This window comes from Bison bison, unplaced genomic scaffold, assembly GCF_000754665.1.
Source record: "Bison bison bison isolate TAMUID 2011002044 unplaced genomic scaffold, Bison_UMD1.0 scf7180017864135, whole genome shotgun sequence".
Taxonomy (NCBI): domain Eukaryota; kingdom Metazoa; phylum Chordata; class Mammalia; order Artiodactyla; family Bovidae; genus Bison; species Bison bison.
Window position 1 is genome coordinate 6,879,101 of NW_011494707.1, and position 17,716 is coordinate 6,896,816.

A 17,716-nucleotide genomic window follows, 5' to 3' on the forward strand; every position below is an offset into this window, starting at 1 on the left:
TCCAAGGGACTCAAGAGTCTTCTCCAACACCACAGTTCAAAAGCATCAATTCTTCGGTGCTCAGCCTTCTTCACAGTCCAACTCTCACATCCATACATGACCACAGGAAAAACCATAGCCTTGACTAGACGGACTTTAGTTGGCAAAGTAATGTCTCTGCTTTTCAATATGCTATCTAGGTTGGTCATAACTTTTCTGCCAAGGAGTAAGTGTCTTTTAATTTCATGGCTGCAGTCACCATCAAAATGCAATTCCTGAACTCCACTTCTGTTTCTAAAACAGAAGGTCTAAGGTGAGGGCCTTAGACCAAGGACCTATCCTTAGACCTTTTTTTTTAGAAACAAGTGGAGTTCAGGAATTGCATTTTTTAAGGTACTTAAAAAAAAAAAGAAGTATAGTTGACTTTCAGTGCTGTGTTTAGTCCCTGGTGTACAGCACAGTGATTCAGTTATACGTGTGTAAACATTCTTCTTCGTATTCTTTTTCATTGAGGTTTATTGGAGGATATTGAATATAGTTCCTTGTGCTATTCAACTCTACCTGGTTGTTTATCCATCCTATATATACAATAGCTTGCTTCTGGTGGTCTCAAATTTCCAATCCAACCCTTCCCAGGAATTGCATTTTAACAAGCCCCTTTCTAACAGCAAAATTGGTTTTAGACCCCAAAACAACATAGAGACAGACTAAAATAAACTGAAAAGCATTGAAAAGTACAACTTTTAGTTTCTAATCTGAAAAATAGCGAATCACATTATTTGGGATGCTTTGTGTTATTTCCCTCTGTCTGTAATGCCCATTGTTCTCAGCTTCCTAAAGTAGGTCCTCAGCAAATGCATTTTGACTGAATGCGTTCAGGTTCATTGTATATAGCTAATTCTCAATGGTGATAACATGACTTCTCTTTCCTTTCTAGATAAAGTTGTACACCAAACATGGGACTTTGAAATACCAGACAGACTGTGCCCCTAACAATGGTTACTTTATGATCCCCTTGTATGATAAGGTAAGAGGAGAGAGCACTTCAGTGGTTTATGATGGGAGGTTGTCAGTGTGGCCCACAGGGCTGTGCTAACTGGGAGAGTAGCTTTCCCAAGTGAGCAAATACACCTCTGTTTTGTAAGTTACAAGTGGAATATGGCAGTTCTGGCCAAACTATGAGGGTGACGGCTTATGTACTGGTTTGACTGAATAGCAGTGATTCTCAGTGTCTCCAGGGATACTTGGCAGTGTCTAGAGACATTTGGGCTGTTAGAACCGTGAGGGAGGGAGAGTGGTCCATTATCTCCTGCTTGGAGGCCAAGAATGGAGCTAAACAGGCTGCCATGCTGTGCAGGTCAGGGAAAATGTCAGTGGTTCCAAGTCTGAGAAACCCTGACTTAATAGAACTTCCTATTAATACTTGCAAGCAGGTTAAAACATTGTTAAAAAGTATTACACAGGGCTTCCCTGCCAATGGAGGGGATATGGGCTTGATCCCTCTTCCCGAAAGATCCCACGTGCTGCGGGACAGCTAAGCTCGTGCGCCACGACTACTGAGCCAGTGGTCTACAACGGGAGAGGTCACCGGAGTGAAAACACTGGGCACCTTGGAGAGTAGCCCTTGCTTGCTACAAATAGAGAAAGCCCACGCACAGCAGTGAAGACCCAGCACAGCCAGTGATACAAAGACAAACAAGTGATTTTTAAAAAGTATTATACAAGCAGTGTGTGAATTCATAAGTATTGTGGGGGAAAAAAAAAATCAAAGTTTTTAGAAGTATATAAAGTATATTTTATCTTTTATCCCCCAAGTCCCCCTGATGACTTCTGATAATTTCAGTGTGTATCCTAGCAGATGGCGTTCTCAGTGTTTAGAGTTGTACGGATATCCAAGAATATACATGCATATACACGTATGCAGACATGCAAACACATGTGCTTAGAGATGGGTATCCGCATGCCTGTATTCCTACTCCCCATCCTACCCACATTTCAGCTTTTTATGTGGAAATGTAGATAAACACAGGAAGTTACAAAAGTTATTACTAACAACACGATAAGTGAATTACAAGAGATAAATATTCTTGAACTTATATCTATGCATAATAGCTAAGATTGTTTTCTAGAGGTAGACTAGTTGATATTGTAATCTTTTTTTTTTTTTTTTAAAGGATTCTCAAGGAACCCTTTACTCAAGGGTGTATGAATAAACTCTCGTTTTAAGAATTGGCTTTAGTTTCTAAAGATCTGGCTGACCCTGGCAGACTTCAGGGTTAACATATGAAGGGTAAACATGAAACAGTAGAATGTTTGGTATTGAAAGACCATGAGTGGCTGAATACAGTGTCTCCAACTCTTTGCTGGATTAAATAGGAGTTTCTGGGGTTGAACTTGCCACACTGGTAGGGAGTCAAAAGTCCACTCCCATTTATGAGCGCAAAGTTTACACTTGGAATTCCATTCCAGGTGTGAAAATTCTACTTTACATGATTGTAAAAGTTGAAGGGTCATCAGTTCTTAGTCTTCTGCATTGATTTTTTTTTTTCCCCCCTCATAGGGAGATTTCATTCTGAAGATTGAGCCTCCTCTAGGGTGGAGTTTTGGTAAGTTAACAAATAACCAGGTATACTTTGTAAAGGATTAGGCTGTATGGTGAATATTAAATTGATGGAGTGCAGAGACTGTTAAAATATGAAGGATTCATTTCTAGTGTGCAAGAGCGTTTTTTTAACTCCTCCATCCCTGTTACTTTAGAGTAGATTGGATTTACTTTAGACCTATCCTAAGGTTTTCTGTCTTGTTTCTTGAAATAGGCATCTTTTCTTGTACATCATAGGAAATTCCGTTTTTGCAGCTTCATTCATTTAGTGCCAGAAGAACTTGATGCCTATAGGGGTCAGGAGTGGGGACTTGATTTCTGGCCTGGGATGGCTTCTTTCTTAGCTCCCTCAGTGTTTTTTTTAATAAACTTTTTTTTAGTGAATTAATGGTAATATTAAACATTGTGAAATTTGACATAAAAATTCAGATCTACTTAAGAAATCAGAAGATCTGGCAACCTTGAGGCCTTACCAGCTCTGTGACAACTTTGGACAATTATTTCCACTGGGTCAGCATCCATCAGGCTCCCAGATGGCTCACTGGTAAAGCCTCCACCTGCCAGTGCAGGAGACACAAGAGACACAGGTTCGATCCCTGGGTCAGGAAGATCCCTTGGAGGAGGAAATGGCAATCCACTCTGGTATTCTTGCCTGGGAAATCCCATGGATTAAGGAGCATGGTGGGCTACAGTCCATGGGGTCACAGAGTCGGACACAGCTCTTAAAATGTGTGCATACATGCTCAGTTGTGTCCGACTCTTAAAAGCAGTCTTTCTGCACACAGAAAGGCTGCAGACTTCCCTGAGGTGCGTGTCTTAGCACAGTTGGAGGAGCGAAAGTGGGGTTGATCAGAAGAAAGGGTTCTACCCTGGTGTGGCTGATATTTTTGGAGAGCAGAGCCTGGATATTTTGGTAAAGGTGGGTGTGTGATCCCAGTTCTGTAGCCTGGGGGGAGAAAGGGAGCCCAGTTGTTCCTACCAGGCCTGCCTGTGAGTTAGGGGAGGAGGAATTGAGTCCCTGCTGTCACAGAGGCAGTGACTTGCATCTGGGAGACGAAATTCTTTCTCAGGTCACAGCCGGGGCTGCCTGACTGCTGGGGTCCAGACACTGGAGGGGAGTCAGAGCCAAGCCCTGGCCTGAGAGGTTGCAGATTGGAGGCCTGCGGGAGTGTTTTGTTTGAATCCCCTCCCTACTTGTCAGTTCTTTTTCTTTTGATAAGCTTGTTAATTGAATCATAGCATGCGTGTGTGCATGTGTGCTAAATCGCTTCAGTCACGTCCGACTCGGTGCGGCCCTGTGGGCTGTAGCCCACCAGGCTCCTCTGTCCATGGGATTCTCCACCCAAGAATACTGGAGTGGATTGCCATGCTCTCCTCCAGGGGATCTTTGCGACCCAGGGATAGAACCCGATTCTCTTGGTTTCAGAAATTCTTGTGACAGAGGTATCAGGCAATGAAGTTCAACAAAGTGAACACACATAACCACCTCCTAGATGAGGAGACAGAACCTGACCAACTCCCAGAAGTGCTCCACCCCAGGTGCTTACGAACTGCCCTGCCCGACCTAAAATGATAGCTTATTTTACCTGTTTTGATTAAATGGAATCATCCAAGGTACAGTTTTGTGCCTGGTTTCTTTCTCGATGTTGTTCACAGGATTCATCCTTGCTGTGTGTTACTATGTTAGTTCATTCGATTGCTGTGTGACAGAAGGTGATTTACCCCTTCTGCTGTTGGTGGGCAGTTGGGTCTTGTCCCGATTTTGGCCACTGAGAATAGCGTTCTGTGAACGTCCTCGTTACTCCTGTGAATCTTGTGGTGCACACGTGTCTGCGTTCCTGTTGAGTATTAATATATACCAGGGGTGGAATTGCTGGGCGGTAGACTTTTTACGTGTAATCCAGCCCTAGTAGAGATTTCTGGGCCAGCAGAGTAGGTGTTGCAGAGCTTTGCTTTAGCAGCCGTGTGTAAGAGTTCAGTCCTCCACATGCTCACCAGCGTTGGCTGTCAGTCTCTTTTAGCTGTCCTGATGGTGGGGCGGTTTCAGCCACTCACTGTGGTCTCAATTTGCATTTCCTGATGGTCCATGATTTGAACACTTTTTCATGTGTGTGCTGGCCATTTGGATATTCTCTTTTGTGAGGTGCCTGATAGATTTTATCCATTTTCCACTGACATCTTCCCCTGTGTGTGTTTGTAATTCTTTATTTTACCTGGAGTTCTCTTTTTAAAAAAGTCATCTCTCTTTTTTTTTTTTGGCGGCACCACATAACATGTGGAATCTTAGTTCCCTGACCAGGGATCGAACCTGGGACCTTGGCAGTGGGCGTGCAGAGTCCTAGCCACTGGACCGCCAGGGAACTCCCCTGAAATTCTCTCGATTTGTCCATTTTTGTTCCTCTCCCTATCACTTCACATTCTTCCTAACTTTTTAAAAACTCAACTTTAACCCATATTATGATGAACTCTTCAGTAATTTTTAATTTCCTTGAATTGGTTGCTGATACTGAAAAATCAGGACACAGCAGATAAGACCCAGATTTTCAGTTTTTCATGAGAACTTGGAAGCTCGGGCAGCACTGGGTCATGCGGCAATAGTGGGTGGAAGCTGTCCCCTTTTTTCCATTTGCCTCAGTCCACACTTGGCCTCTGCTGACTTCCAGTCCCCCAGTTTACTATGGACCCTGGAGTTTATGGTCTTGGTATAATGTGGCTGAACTCACGTACTCGATCAGGAGACAGATCTGGAGCCAGACGTTTGGGGTTGAGAGTGGGCTCTGTCCCTCAGGAGCTCTGATTTTAGGAGAATCCTTAACCTTTCTGTGCCTCAGTTTACCCTTCAATCAGCTGCAGTGTTACTACCTACCTCTGAGATAGTTGTCAGGGTTAAGTGCACCTGGCTCAGTGCCTGGTCTCTGGTGGGTGTTCAAAAAATAAAAGTTTCTGGTGCTTACTAGATTTTCCATGGGACTCTGAGATACAACTCAGCCGCGAGACTGTTATAAACGTATCTTATACTCTTAACCCTGGTTCCCTCTAGGGTGGGGGAGGGAGACTTTTCCCTCCTCCTCCTCCCTTTGGATTTCCAGCCACATGAGTGGCTCAGAAATGAATAAAGTGAAAATTAAGCAGTGCAGTATGTTTTATGTGACAGTTTGTATCCTGTCCCAGAACTCAGCTTGCTCTTGTGTCCTGTCCCCTGTCCCCCTCTCCCTACCCCCCTGTCATCGCACAGAGCCGACCACCGTGGAGCTGTACGTGGATGGTGTCAGCGACATCTGCACGAAGGGCGGGGACATCAACTTCGTGTTCACAGGCTTCTCCGTGAATGGAAAGGTCTGGCGTTTGTCACGTTTGCTCTGTAGTACAGACTCAGTCTCCTCTTACCTTTAAAAAAGTGAGAGTTTTAAAACGGGGGCTTTGAGGCTATGAGGGATGCACAGACAAGCTTCAGGAGAGCCTGGGAGCTCAATGAAACTGTATGTAAAATGTGGCGGGTGTTCTAGGGGGCTGGGTCTGGGTTGCTGGTCACTCCTTTGTCCGAGTACAGACAGCAGGATGGCCTTGTAGGGAGACAGGGTCTGAGGGGCCAGTCTCCCCTGCGCGGCCTGCAGTGCCACGGCTGAGATGCACTTGTTATTGCCTACCTTTTCTTCACAGTGGGTTTATGCTCCTTTCCCTTTACCCTGAGAGGGAGGGCCTTTGGTCCTGGCTTTGTGTCTGGGTTTCTTGTTGGAGATGGGGACCCTAGGCATTTATTCTTTCTCTGTGGCCTGGTCGTGCATCTTTAACTGACGATGCTTTAGAGTCACTCTCAGAGCTGAAAGAGTCCACCTGCTAACACAGGAGACAAGGGTTCACTCCCTGGGTCGGGAGGATCCCCTGGAGAAAGAAATGGCAGCCCAGTCTGATATTCTTGCCTGCAAAATTCCATGGACAGAGGAGCCTGGCATTCTGCAGTCCAGGGGATCACAAAGAATTGGACATGATGGAGCAGTCAAGCATGCAATAGAGTCAATGAGCTGAAGTGTCATTTTCCTGTTGCTGTTCCTTCTCCCTGTGCTCCTGCTTCCCCAGGAAGGGCAACCACGATCTCTACCGTCTTTTCCAAGGAATCCTGACCCAAAGAAGGTCATGGCAGCAGGCGCAGACTGGACAGTGCTGCTGAGGGGAGGATGTGGCTGCTGGGCAGCTCCTAACCTCCTCCTCCTTCTCCACGGCAGGTTCTCAGCAAAGGGCAGCCCCTGGGCCCCGCAGGAGTTCAGGTGTCGCTGCGAAACACGGGCACCGACTCGAAGATCCAGTCCACAGTCACACAGCCTGGCGGAAAGTGAGTTAATGCTGTGCCGCCCTGCCCTGCAGCTACAGCTGGACCCTGATGCTGGGGGTGGGTTCAGACCCTGATTCAGCCTCTTACCCTCAGACAGGCTCATACCCCACAGGGCCTCACGTTCCTTACCTGTGAAGTGGAAGTCTTTTGACCCATATCTAGCGGTGATGAGATGATTAAAAACGAGATAAATAAAGCACCCGCTGCAGGACTAAGCCTTCATTTACCGGCTGGGACTGGCTCTGGTTCCCAGGTGGCTCAGTGGTAAAGAACCTACCTGCTAATGCAGGAGACGTGGATTTGATCCCTGGTTTGGGAAGATCCCTTGGAGTAGGAAATGGCAGCCCACTTCAGTATTTTTGCCTGGAAAATTCCATGGGCAGAGGAGCCAGGTGGGCTACAGTCCATGGGGTCACGAAAGAATTGAACATGACTGAGCATGGCGTGGTGTGGCACTGGCTCTGGAGTCCAGCAGCCGGTTTGAATCCTGTTTCTCCCATTTGCTGGCTGTCTGCCCCACGGCAAGTTACTTAAGACTGCTATGCTTTGGTTTCTTCATTTATGAATGAGGATAATCATGGAACCTACCACCTAAGGTTATTGAGAAGATTAAATTACGGTATTATTGTTTCAAACTGTCTGGCATAGAATATGCACTTAATAACTTTTAGCTCAATACAGATTAGCTCAATTACAATTTTTAAAAATCATTTTATCACTATTACATCGCAATCATTTTGTAGTTGGAACTGATGACTATTTAATTAACCTTGTTGAGTCAAATTTAAAGCATTTATGTAATGGATTTATATTGTTGCGTTGTAAATGTTAATAGATGTGCCAAGATTAATATCCGAATAGTTCCAGCTGATCATTTTGAAAGCATACAAATCACCATTGACTGCTTCAGTACACAAATCTGACTAAACTGCAAAATAGAAATTTATAATGAGCCTGTCAGTATATCATCCAATTTTTAACTGATGCTTGTTGGAATTATATTTCAGTTTTGAAAAATACTTCTTGTTGCCTCTCCAGCCCCCTCCTCTGATCTGTAGAAGGGAATGTAGGACTTTCATTTTCTCTGGTCTCAGTAATTTGCTGCTGGCCCTGCTGGGGACTTGAGCTTTCTGAACCCCTTCCTGCGCGCACGGAGAGTCATGTGCAGAACTGGGGTGCTGTGAGCACGAGCTAGAGGCTGAATCTGACCCAGACCGAAACCCAGTGGCAGTATCAGCACCCCTGTGGCCAGCGCGGCCCTGTGCAGTTATTACAGGCGACATCTGATGTGATAAATACCACCGCGGAAGAAGGAGCTGAGTTGAAATTTTGGCATTCCTGTCACTGGAATTAGCCTGCCTGTGGTCTGGTGCTTTTGCACATCTGAAGGGCTAACTGTGTCAGAATCCTGGACGCAGTGTTTCCAGCCTCAACTCATCTCACCCTGGTCTTGGTTTGTTCACAACTGCTAGAACAGTCTTTATCGGCTTCTGGTTTCATCACAGTTGCTTTGCGCAAGAGCCCAGAGTGGCTTCTGTTTGTTCCTGATAACAGATCTTAATAAACTGTCTGGGGTTGGAGTCAGCTCGTTATCACCTGCCCCTGACGCTAGTGTCGTCTTGGGTGAGCGTCCGTCAGCTCAGCGGGCCTGTCCGCCGACTTTTTCTTTCAATATTCTCCTTTAATTTTTTAATGAGTTCAATTAGTCACTTGAGTATGGCCTTTTTTTTTTTTAATATTATTTTTCGTCCTCACCGTGTGGCGTGTGGGATCTTCATTCCCTAACCAGGGGTTGAACCCATGCCACCTGCAGTGGAAGCGTGGGGTCTTAACCTCTGGACCGCCAGAAAAGTCCCTGTCCCCCATTCTTCACACATCTTTCCTCCCTTCCCACTTCTCTTCGTTTAGACACTTCCCCTCTCCTCACCTCTTCATGCCTCTCTGTCAGCACACGCTTGAATGATCTGTGACTGACCCCTGCTGAACCACAGGGGCTGGTGTTTAGACTAGAATCCCTGGGGCTGAAGGAAAACATCAGCCTTCCTTCTCGTTAGCACACGAGCCCCTCTCCTTGCACACAGCCAGTGCCCAGTAAGTGCTGTCTGATGAGGATTTGAACAGCGAAGGATTGAATTTCATTTATGCTCCTTTAACTGGCTCAGGGCAAGTTTGTGGTAACTCATGCATCATTTTCTTGTGCTTGGAAGAGTAGTCCTAAATTAGAAATATTCAGGTTGCTGGGAGAAAGTGAAGTGGTATTTTTTATTTCTTAGGTTTGCATTTTTTAAAGTTCTTCCTGGAGACTATGAAATCCTTGCAACTCATCCAACCTGGCCATTGAAAGAGGTGAGCATTTATTTCCATTATGTTGACGGCCATACCAACAGTGTGCTGGTTTGGGGACAAATGGAGTGGTTTTCAATTTCGGGTATGAAATTATTTTATGTTTTTTCTAGAAGTTCATGGAAAAAACAATGATACTGCTGATTAGTTTGGTGGTGTTTATACAGGAAAACTCACACACTGTAGCAGATGTTGCTTACGTTGGTTTCTGTTTTAGGTAATGACATTGTCTTCCTGCTGTGAAGTTGGTTTGTTATTAACTTATACCTATTTTAAGCTAAATCAACACCAGAGGGACCTGATGAGATTATTTTATTGTTCTTTTTTCTGTCTGTAACAGCAATACTTATTTTGAATTCTTGTTCTTGTGCCCAAGGAGAATATGTAAGAATGTTTATTGCAGCTTTGTTTGTAATAGCTGAATATTGCAAACAGCCTATATGTCCATGAAGGGGAGAGTAGACTGTGGTTTCATCACATGATAGAATTCTGTATATCAGCAATAATGAATGAACCAGAGCCATGTGTATCAATATGACTGTACTTCAAAATGTAACATTGAAGGGAAAAGGCAAGCTGCTGAAGGTCAAGTAAATATGATTTATATTTATATATTTATGATATATATAGCCATTTATATAGTGATTAGAAACACTTGTGATCAGAACCACTTCTGGATACATTCATATGTGTAAAAACTATAAAGATGCTGCAAATGGGAATGGCGAGCAGTGTATTCACCATGGTACTGATGTCTGCAGAGGGAGGGAGGAAAGGGTGTGCAGGTCTGCAGGGTCTGGAATTGCATTTCTTCTCTTTTATTCTTTGGCTGGTTGGAGCTTATGTAGGTCTTCTTTGGTATAGATCCCTGTATCTTTATGTTTGACTGAAATAGTTTATAGTAAAAGATCGAAAAAAAGAAGACACCTACTAAATGTGGTTCTGTAAATAGCTGAAAAAACAGTTTGAAATAAGACCTAAAGGACATTTCAAAAGGTTAGTTTTTATATTGGTTTTTGAGGCTGTGTTTCATTCTTGCTAAAGAAGCATCAGAATTTCAGTTTTTACTCTGTGAGTTTTATGCATTTAAAAGTGATGATATAATTTCACACCTTGATGTGTCTGTATACTGTTTATGGTCTGGTTCTTAGGATTTTTCTCTTCTGGTCAACATTTTAAAATGTTTCACTTAAAACTCAGTAGCTTACACATTATAAATAGAATACGTTTTAAGATTTGCGTTTGTTAGTTGTATGCAAAAGGAATTTGAGTTTATTCATGTAAAATTGTGTTTTAAAGTAGTGGCAGATTCATTTTGATATTTGGCAAAACTAATACAATTATGTAAAGTTTAAAAATAAAATAAAATTTAAAAAAATAAATAAAATACACACAAAAAAATAAAAACCTTGGAAAAAAAAAAAAAAAGTAAAGCAGGCTATTAAAAGTCAGGAAAATGGTTGCCCTTTGGGGGAGCAGTATCAGGAAAGGAGCAGGGGGGGGCTTCTGAGGACCCAGTGTCTGGGTGCTGGATGCGTGGTGTGTTTGGGAAAATAACTGTTCCTGTGTGAATTGTACTTTTAACGAAGAGATTAAAAATACATGGATGCATACCATTCAACATAGAAAAAAATGTTCATTAAAAAAAAGTCAGAACATACAGAAGAACATAAAGGAGTGGAAATGGAAAATTTGGAAGGTGGAAAAGTGTAAAAGAAATAAAATGCCACCATCATCATTTCCATTTTGCCGCTTTTCCCTGCACTTCATCTTGCCCATGAAAAACAGTTGTGATCATGCTACACATTCGTACGCAGTTTTATACCATTTCATTTGTTGCTTTTCTCCGACTTAATATTTTAGTGGAAGCGTGTCCTCCTGTTGTTAAACGCTTTGTGAGCGTCTGTCCTTTTGGAAGTTAAAATCTTCTTTTGTAGGCGAGCACCACTGTGCGAGTGACCAACTCCAACGCCAACGCCGCGGGTCCCCTCATAGTGGCCGGCTACAACGTGTCTGGCTCTGTCCGCAGCGATGGGGAACCCATGAAAGGGGTGAAGTTTCTTCTCTTTTCTTCTTTAGTGACCAAAGAGGTAAGCAAAGAGGAGTGAAGAACAAGAGAGACTGTGGGCAGGGAGTGGAGGAGATGGGAGATCAGAGACTAAGAAATTCAGGTCAGTCACAGACATGGAAAACAAACTTAGGGTTACCCGAGGGGAAAGCTGGGCAGGGGAGGGATAAATTAGGAGCTTGACATTAACATATGCACACTACTGAATATAAAATAGATAAACAATAAGATCCTACTGTATAGCACAGAGGTGCATACGTACTCGGTCATGTCTGACTCTTTGTGAGTCCATGGACTGCAGCCCACCAGGCTCCCCTGTCTATGGGATTTTCCAGGCAAGAATACTGAACTGGGTTGCCATTTCCTCCTCCAGGGGATAGCATGGGGAACTATATTCAGTATCTTGTAATAAACTGTATAATTGTGGTGCTGGAAAAGACTCTCGAAAGTCCTATGGACTGCAAGGAGATCAAACCAGTCAATCCTAAAGGAAATAAACCTTGAATATTCACTGGAAGGACTGATGCTGAAGTTGAAGCTCCAGTACTTTGGCCCCTTGATGTGAAGAGCCAATTTACTGGAAAAGACCCTGATGCTGGGAAAGGTTGAAGGCAGGAGGAGAAGGGGGTACCACAGAGGATGAGATGGTTGGATGGCATCACTGACTCAATGGACATGAGTTTGCACGCTATCTGGGCAATAGTTGAGGACAGGGAAGCCTGGTGTGCTGCAGTCCGTGGGGTCACAGAGAGTCAGACATGTCAGTGACTGAACAACAATAAGCTGTAATGGAGAAGAATCTGAAAAAGAATATACATATATATATAACTGAATCACTTTGCTGTATAGCAGGACATTGTAACCAACTGTACTTTCAACATTGTAAACCAACTGTACTTCAATTAAGTAAAAAAATCAGGTCAAAGTTGATGGATAGTCTCACCATCTAAGAACCTTGTGTCTCTCTTTTGCTCACAAGAAATTGAATGTCTGCTCTGGGAGGCAGTGTAATTCAGTGGAAAGTGGCCAGGCTCTGAAATCAAACAGACCCAGCTTCAGACAGATCCCAGCTCTGCCTCTGAGCAGCTGTGTGAACTTGGGCCAGTATGGTTTCTCATCCGGACTATGGTGATCCATGGTAGGGGAGGACAGGTGATTTTTTTTCTAAGAAGGCTATACCATTTTTAACTTTGCAAATGAAAATTGAAGTGTTAGTCACTCAGTCATGTCCAAGTCTTTGCAACTGCGTGGACTGCAGCCCACCAGGCTTCTCTTTCCATGGGATTCTCCAGGTAAGAATACTGGAGTGGATTGCCACTTCGTTCTCCAGGGGATCTTCCTGGCCCAGGGATCGAACCCGGATCTCCTGCATTACACTCAGATTCTTTACCATCTGAGCCCCCTGGGAAACCCTTAACTTTGCAAACTTGTATGTAAAAATTTTTACATTGTGCTCTGTTCTCTACTGCATCGTAGGTTTCAGAAATATTTTGTGAAATAAAACTTCTGCAAATTTTTTGAAAGGTGGCTATTTGATAATAATCAGAACGTGGAAGTGGAAAAGGAAGTCATTTTGGCCTTTTTCTCCTGACATAGGATGTCCTGGGCTGCAACCTCTCCCCGGTGCCCGGGTTCCAGCCCCAGGACGAGAGTCTGGAGTACCTGTGCCATGCGGTCTCCAAAGAAGACGGCTCCTTTTCCTTCTATTCCCTGCCGAGCGGGGGCTACACTGTGGTGAGGAAAGCTGACTTCCATTCTGTTTGTGTCTGGGAGTCTTACAACAGGAGGTATCAGTACCCTTGGGTTATCAAAGGACCGAATGGTTGGCCTGCAGTTCCACAAACATTTTATTTAGCAGTAATTTAAGGTGTGGCTCTGTCTCCTCAGTAACAGGTGCAGAAAGCCTAAGTCTTTCCTCTTTTAAATGTGAGGCCATTGTGATTAGTAGTATCTGTTTGCCCACTTTGAACCCCTGGTTATTTGTGGGCTGCTGGCTTTGAGTGTTAGTATTGATGGTTGAATCATGTTCCTGGCTCTTGGTAATTAACAGACGTTTCCTTCCAGATTCCGTTCTATAGAGGAGAGAGGATTACCTTTGATGTTGCTCCTTCCAGACTTGACTTTACCGTGGAACATGACAGCCTGAAAATTGAGGTAAGACCTCCCTGCCTTCTGGAGGGACAGGTGTTGGAGTGCCCATTCCTGGGCACGGGTATTGCAAACGTGTTAAAAAACAATTAATATTTATCTAAAAGTGCTGTTGGAAAAAGCAGACTCTTCCACTTTCTTCCACTTTATTCTGGGATCCACGGAATCCTTCACATCGCTCACTTAACATCTGTATCTGAGTGAATCGGAGCCCTAGTTTTATCTACTTCATTCAGTGAGATGTGTTCACTGAGTGTCAGTGACATATATTTCAGGTACTATTCCAGTGTTGGGCTTATTGGAGTAATTGAAAGAGGCAAAAATTCCTGTTCTTGTGTAATTCATGTTCTGATGGCAGAAAGAGACAATACATTTATAAATAAGTAAATCAGAAAGTATATGAGAAGGTCTTGTGTTCTTTAGAAACAAAGCAAGAAAGGAGATTATACCGTTTCAAGGTCAAGTGGGGGTTGAGGTCTCCTAGGTTGTACTTGGGAAGGCCTCACCGGGAGGTGACTTTTGAGTAACAGCCGAAGGGGAAGAGGCAGTGAAGTGTGCTTACGTCTGTGGGAAGAGTGTGTAAGACACGGGCGTGGCAGGTGCGAAAGTCCTGAAGCAAGAGTGTGGCTAGGAGGTGTGGGGAACCCCCAGAGGCCAGGGTGGCTGGAACGGAGGGAGTGAAGTGGGGAGGAGGAGAGGTGATGGGGCAGGTCGTGCAGGTCCCGCTGGGCTTTCTGGGTGACAGTTGGCACCACGGAAAGGTTCTGAGCAGAAGCAGGTGTGCCCCCCTGCCTGCCTCGTTGAGCAGAGTCTGCAGGGGGCAAGTGGAAGCGAGGGACCAGCCCTGAGGCTGTGGCAGGAGACCAGGTGAACTGACAGAGCCTGGGCCATCTGGGGTGACAGGTGAGGCGATGGGTGGGGTGAGAGGTGGCCTGACAAGCTCCTTAGACCTAAAACAGGTGGTGAACGTGTTCTTCATCACATTTCCATCTTTAATTACAGAGGTAGAAGATGATTACTATAGAAAATGTGCTGGGTCAAATCCCCAAAGAAAACAGCAGCCTTTTATAAGTGGGCCACCTAGGGTTACAGTTATTGAAAAAATGAGATTTTAATCGTTTTCTTTTACGTTAGAAAGGACTACATTGAAGTGGCTTAACCGGGTGGAAGCTAGCTTTTAGGTCACATGCTCAGCGGGATTCTGACTCTGCCTTTAAGATCCACGAAAGCATTTGACTGTTCTGTGCGCTGAAGGGGGGATGGGAGGGCAAAGGTCAGGCCCTTGGTGCTTCAAGGGACTTGCCAGGAAGGATGGGGGCAGGTGACTGGGGAAACACATTTCCCGATTGCAAACCGAAGTTTTAAACAGACGTGAGTGGAATTTCAGGAAGCAATCTATAAACTAAATAACGTAGGACCGTTGAGTCTCGTTCTTTTACTGTATTTCGCAACTTGTGGTTTAGTGGCAGGTACATGGCAGGTGCCTAATAAAGATGATTGCTGCGCGAATAGGCGATTTAATAAGTGGGTTAACCATGTCTTTTTAGACAAAGAGCTATCTGACTAAAGAGGAAGCCATTTTCTTAAAGCTCTCAAATACTGTCACATGCATGCATTCCATCCATTCATTCAGGAGTCATTTATTAAGTGCCTACTGTATACCAGGTGACTAAGACAGAAGAGGTCCCTGCTTTCATGGAGCTCATGTTCTAGTGGGAGGTAGACAAACTAGGAAGAAATCAAACAAGGACATTGGAAAGTTACTGGCTATTGGGAAGGCTTTTGCTGAAGCCTCTAAAGTAGATTAGTGTGATTGTCAGTGCATGGCTGGGGCAAGAGGCAGGGGCTCCCAAGAGAGCGTAGTCAGGGAGGGTGTCTCGGAGGTGGTGACGGTTTGAGCAGAACCTGAAGGATGAGATGGGGCGGCCCGTCTCCCATCTTCTCCAGGTGTGGGAGGAGATCCAGGCTGAGGGAGCAGTTGGTGTAAAAGCCCTACATGGTGAAGGCATGTGGGAACCCCAGATCAGGGTGGCTGGAGCCCAGCAGCTGTGGACGGCCGGGCCCTGGCCCTCACAGGCAGAGAGGGTGTAGACACATAAACTGAGCTGAGAACGTGTGGTGAGGCGATGCGCAGCAGCAGGGGCTGAGTGAGGGGGTGTAGGCGGACCTAGGGCTTGAATTCTGGTGTGGCAGGAAAGCAGAAGGGCCCGAGAGACCTTGCAGAGGTGGAATCCATGGGACTGTGATGCTGGCAGGTGGGCAGCAGGGTGCACGGTGATCCTTGGTCTAGGCTGGGAGACTACGGGGTGGCCTGGCCCCCCGGAAACAGCATCTGGAGGGGAGCAGGCGTGGAGGGGTGCTCTCACAGGTCTGACTCAGTGGTCTCTGGGGAAGTCAGTCTCTCGATCTTTTTCCTTCAGTTATTTGACAAATACCCATGTTTTGGGAATCTAAGGAGGAAGACAGGTGTGGGAAAGGGTTGCTGATGGGTGAGTCGGGAGGGAGCCGGGCTGTCGCGGGGGACCAGGAGGAGCCAGCGTGGGCCGGCGTGCCAAGCGGTGGCCTGAGGGGCCTAAGTGGGGCTTCCTCAGCTCAAGTACACGACAGCTTCTCCCTGTTCTCATCTTCAGCCGGTGTTCCACGTCATGGGATTCTCTGTCACCGGGAGGGTCTTGAATGGACCAGAAGGCGAAGGTGTGCCGGATGCGGTGGTCACCCTGAACAGCCAGATCAAAGGTGGGCAGACACGCTGGGCCCAGGCCTGGTTCCCCGGGCTGGGTTTTGCTACCGGGGGAAATGGGAAGGAAACAAAATCTTAATGACTCTGTGAAAACAAGCCAGCTTTCGGTATCGCCGCGTAGATGAGGGACATGCAGCTGTTTTTGGCTCATCCTTTGTCAGCATGTTTTGTTCTACAGTCAGAACAAAAGCTGATGGCTCGTTCCGCCTGGAGAACATAACCACCGGGACGTACACCATCCACGCCCAGAAGGAGCACCTGTACTTTGAAACCGTCACCATCAAAATCGCACCCAACACGCCTCAGCTGGCGGACATCATCGCCACGGGGTAAGGGGGTCGTGGGGGGCCGCGGGGCTCACGCTGGCAGTCAGCAGAGACCAGAACACCTCCGGTCTGACCGTGTGTTTCTGCCACGGAGTCTCATCCAGTCTCTGACACCTGTGGAGACGCAGCTGGCTTCTTTAGAAAGATCAGAGCTAAATGTTATAAACTGAAAGTACTTGGCTGTTGGCTGCTTCCGGAAAATCATCTTGCTTCAGAATTAAAGTGGGTTTACGATAGGAGAGGATCTGTCGTGCCTGACTTCACATCTGTGGGGCCTTCCTTGGCTTAATCGGAAGGCAGTGTAGTTGGTTGAGAACATTGTTTGTAAGATGCTTCGGGTCATGGTCACAGTTCTTCCTGTTTTGTTGTGCTTAGAGTGAGTTGTGAGGGGACATGCCGTGGTTGAATTCCTGTAGTTTCATCACACAGTGGCAACGTTTAGTGCAGAGAACCCCGGCCTTGGAGTAGAGTCTGGGTCTTTATTATCTGCACGTTCCCTAGAGAGCGGAGGTGGGGGGAGGCTGCCATCTTTTCCCTGGCAATAGGTGCTCACTAAAAAGTTACTCGGTGGCTCAGTTGGTAAAGAATCTGCCTGCAGTGCAGGAGAGACCTGGGTTCAATCCCCGGGTCGGGAAGATCCCTTGGAGAAGGGAATGACCACCCACTCCAGTATTGTTGCCTGGAAAATCCCATGGACAGAGGAGCCTGACGGGCTATGGGGTGGGGCAGGGTCTGCGTGGAGAGCGGCCTCTCAGAGCAGCATGGTGTGGGTGAGGGATGGGGGCACAGCGCCTGGCGTTGCTGGAGTGGAAAGTGCTGAGCAGACGGAGGGAGCAGGTGTCGCAGGGCCTCTTCATGCCCCATTGGAAGTGGGGAGCATCAGGGAGAAAAGTCAAAGGCCAGTGAACAGTTGTAAGCATGGAGGTAACATGGTTAGATTTTTGTCTTCAGTGAGACACGTTGGTGCCACGGCGGGGAAGGCCTCGAAGGGTCGAGATGAGGGTGCGGGAGGCCTGAAAGCAGAGTTGATGAGGGCCTGTCTGATGGAGAAATGTCTCGGGGTTCCCAGCCTGACGAGGGCCTGTCTGATGGAGAAATGTCTCGGGGTTCCCAGCCTGACGAGGGCCTGTCTGATGGAGAAATGTCTCGGGGTTCCCAGCCCGAGGGGCAGTGTGGCCGC

General features: G+C 46.0%; 1 protein-coding gene across 1 annotated transcript in view; it reads left to right on the top strand.

Moving 5' to 3' along the window:
* The window catches only part of LOC104988553 (nodal modulator 1), a 57,415-nt gene that overhangs the window by 5,362 nt on the left and 34,337 nt on the right, over positions 1-17,716 (top strand). The window contains exons 3-12 of the mRNA XM_010839911.1: positions 917-1,006; positions 2,540-2,585; positions 5,817-5,917; positions 6,805-6,911; positions 9,185-9,257; positions 11,192-11,344; positions 12,919-13,056; positions 13,387-13,476; positions 16,101-16,206; positions 16,389-16,539. Of these exons, the coding sequence (XP_010838213.1) occupies positions 917-1,006; positions 2,540-2,585; positions 5,817-5,917; positions 6,805-6,911; positions 9,185-9,257; positions 11,192-11,344; positions 12,919-13,056; positions 13,387-13,476; positions 16,101-16,206; positions 16,389-16,539 (1,055 nt within the window). The remainder of the gene's footprint in view (positions 1-916; positions 1,007-2,539; positions 2,586-5,816; positions 5,918-6,804; positions 6,912-9,184; positions 9,258-11,191; positions 11,345-12,918; positions 13,057-13,386; positions 13,477-16,100; positions 16,207-16,388; positions 16,540-17,716) is intronic.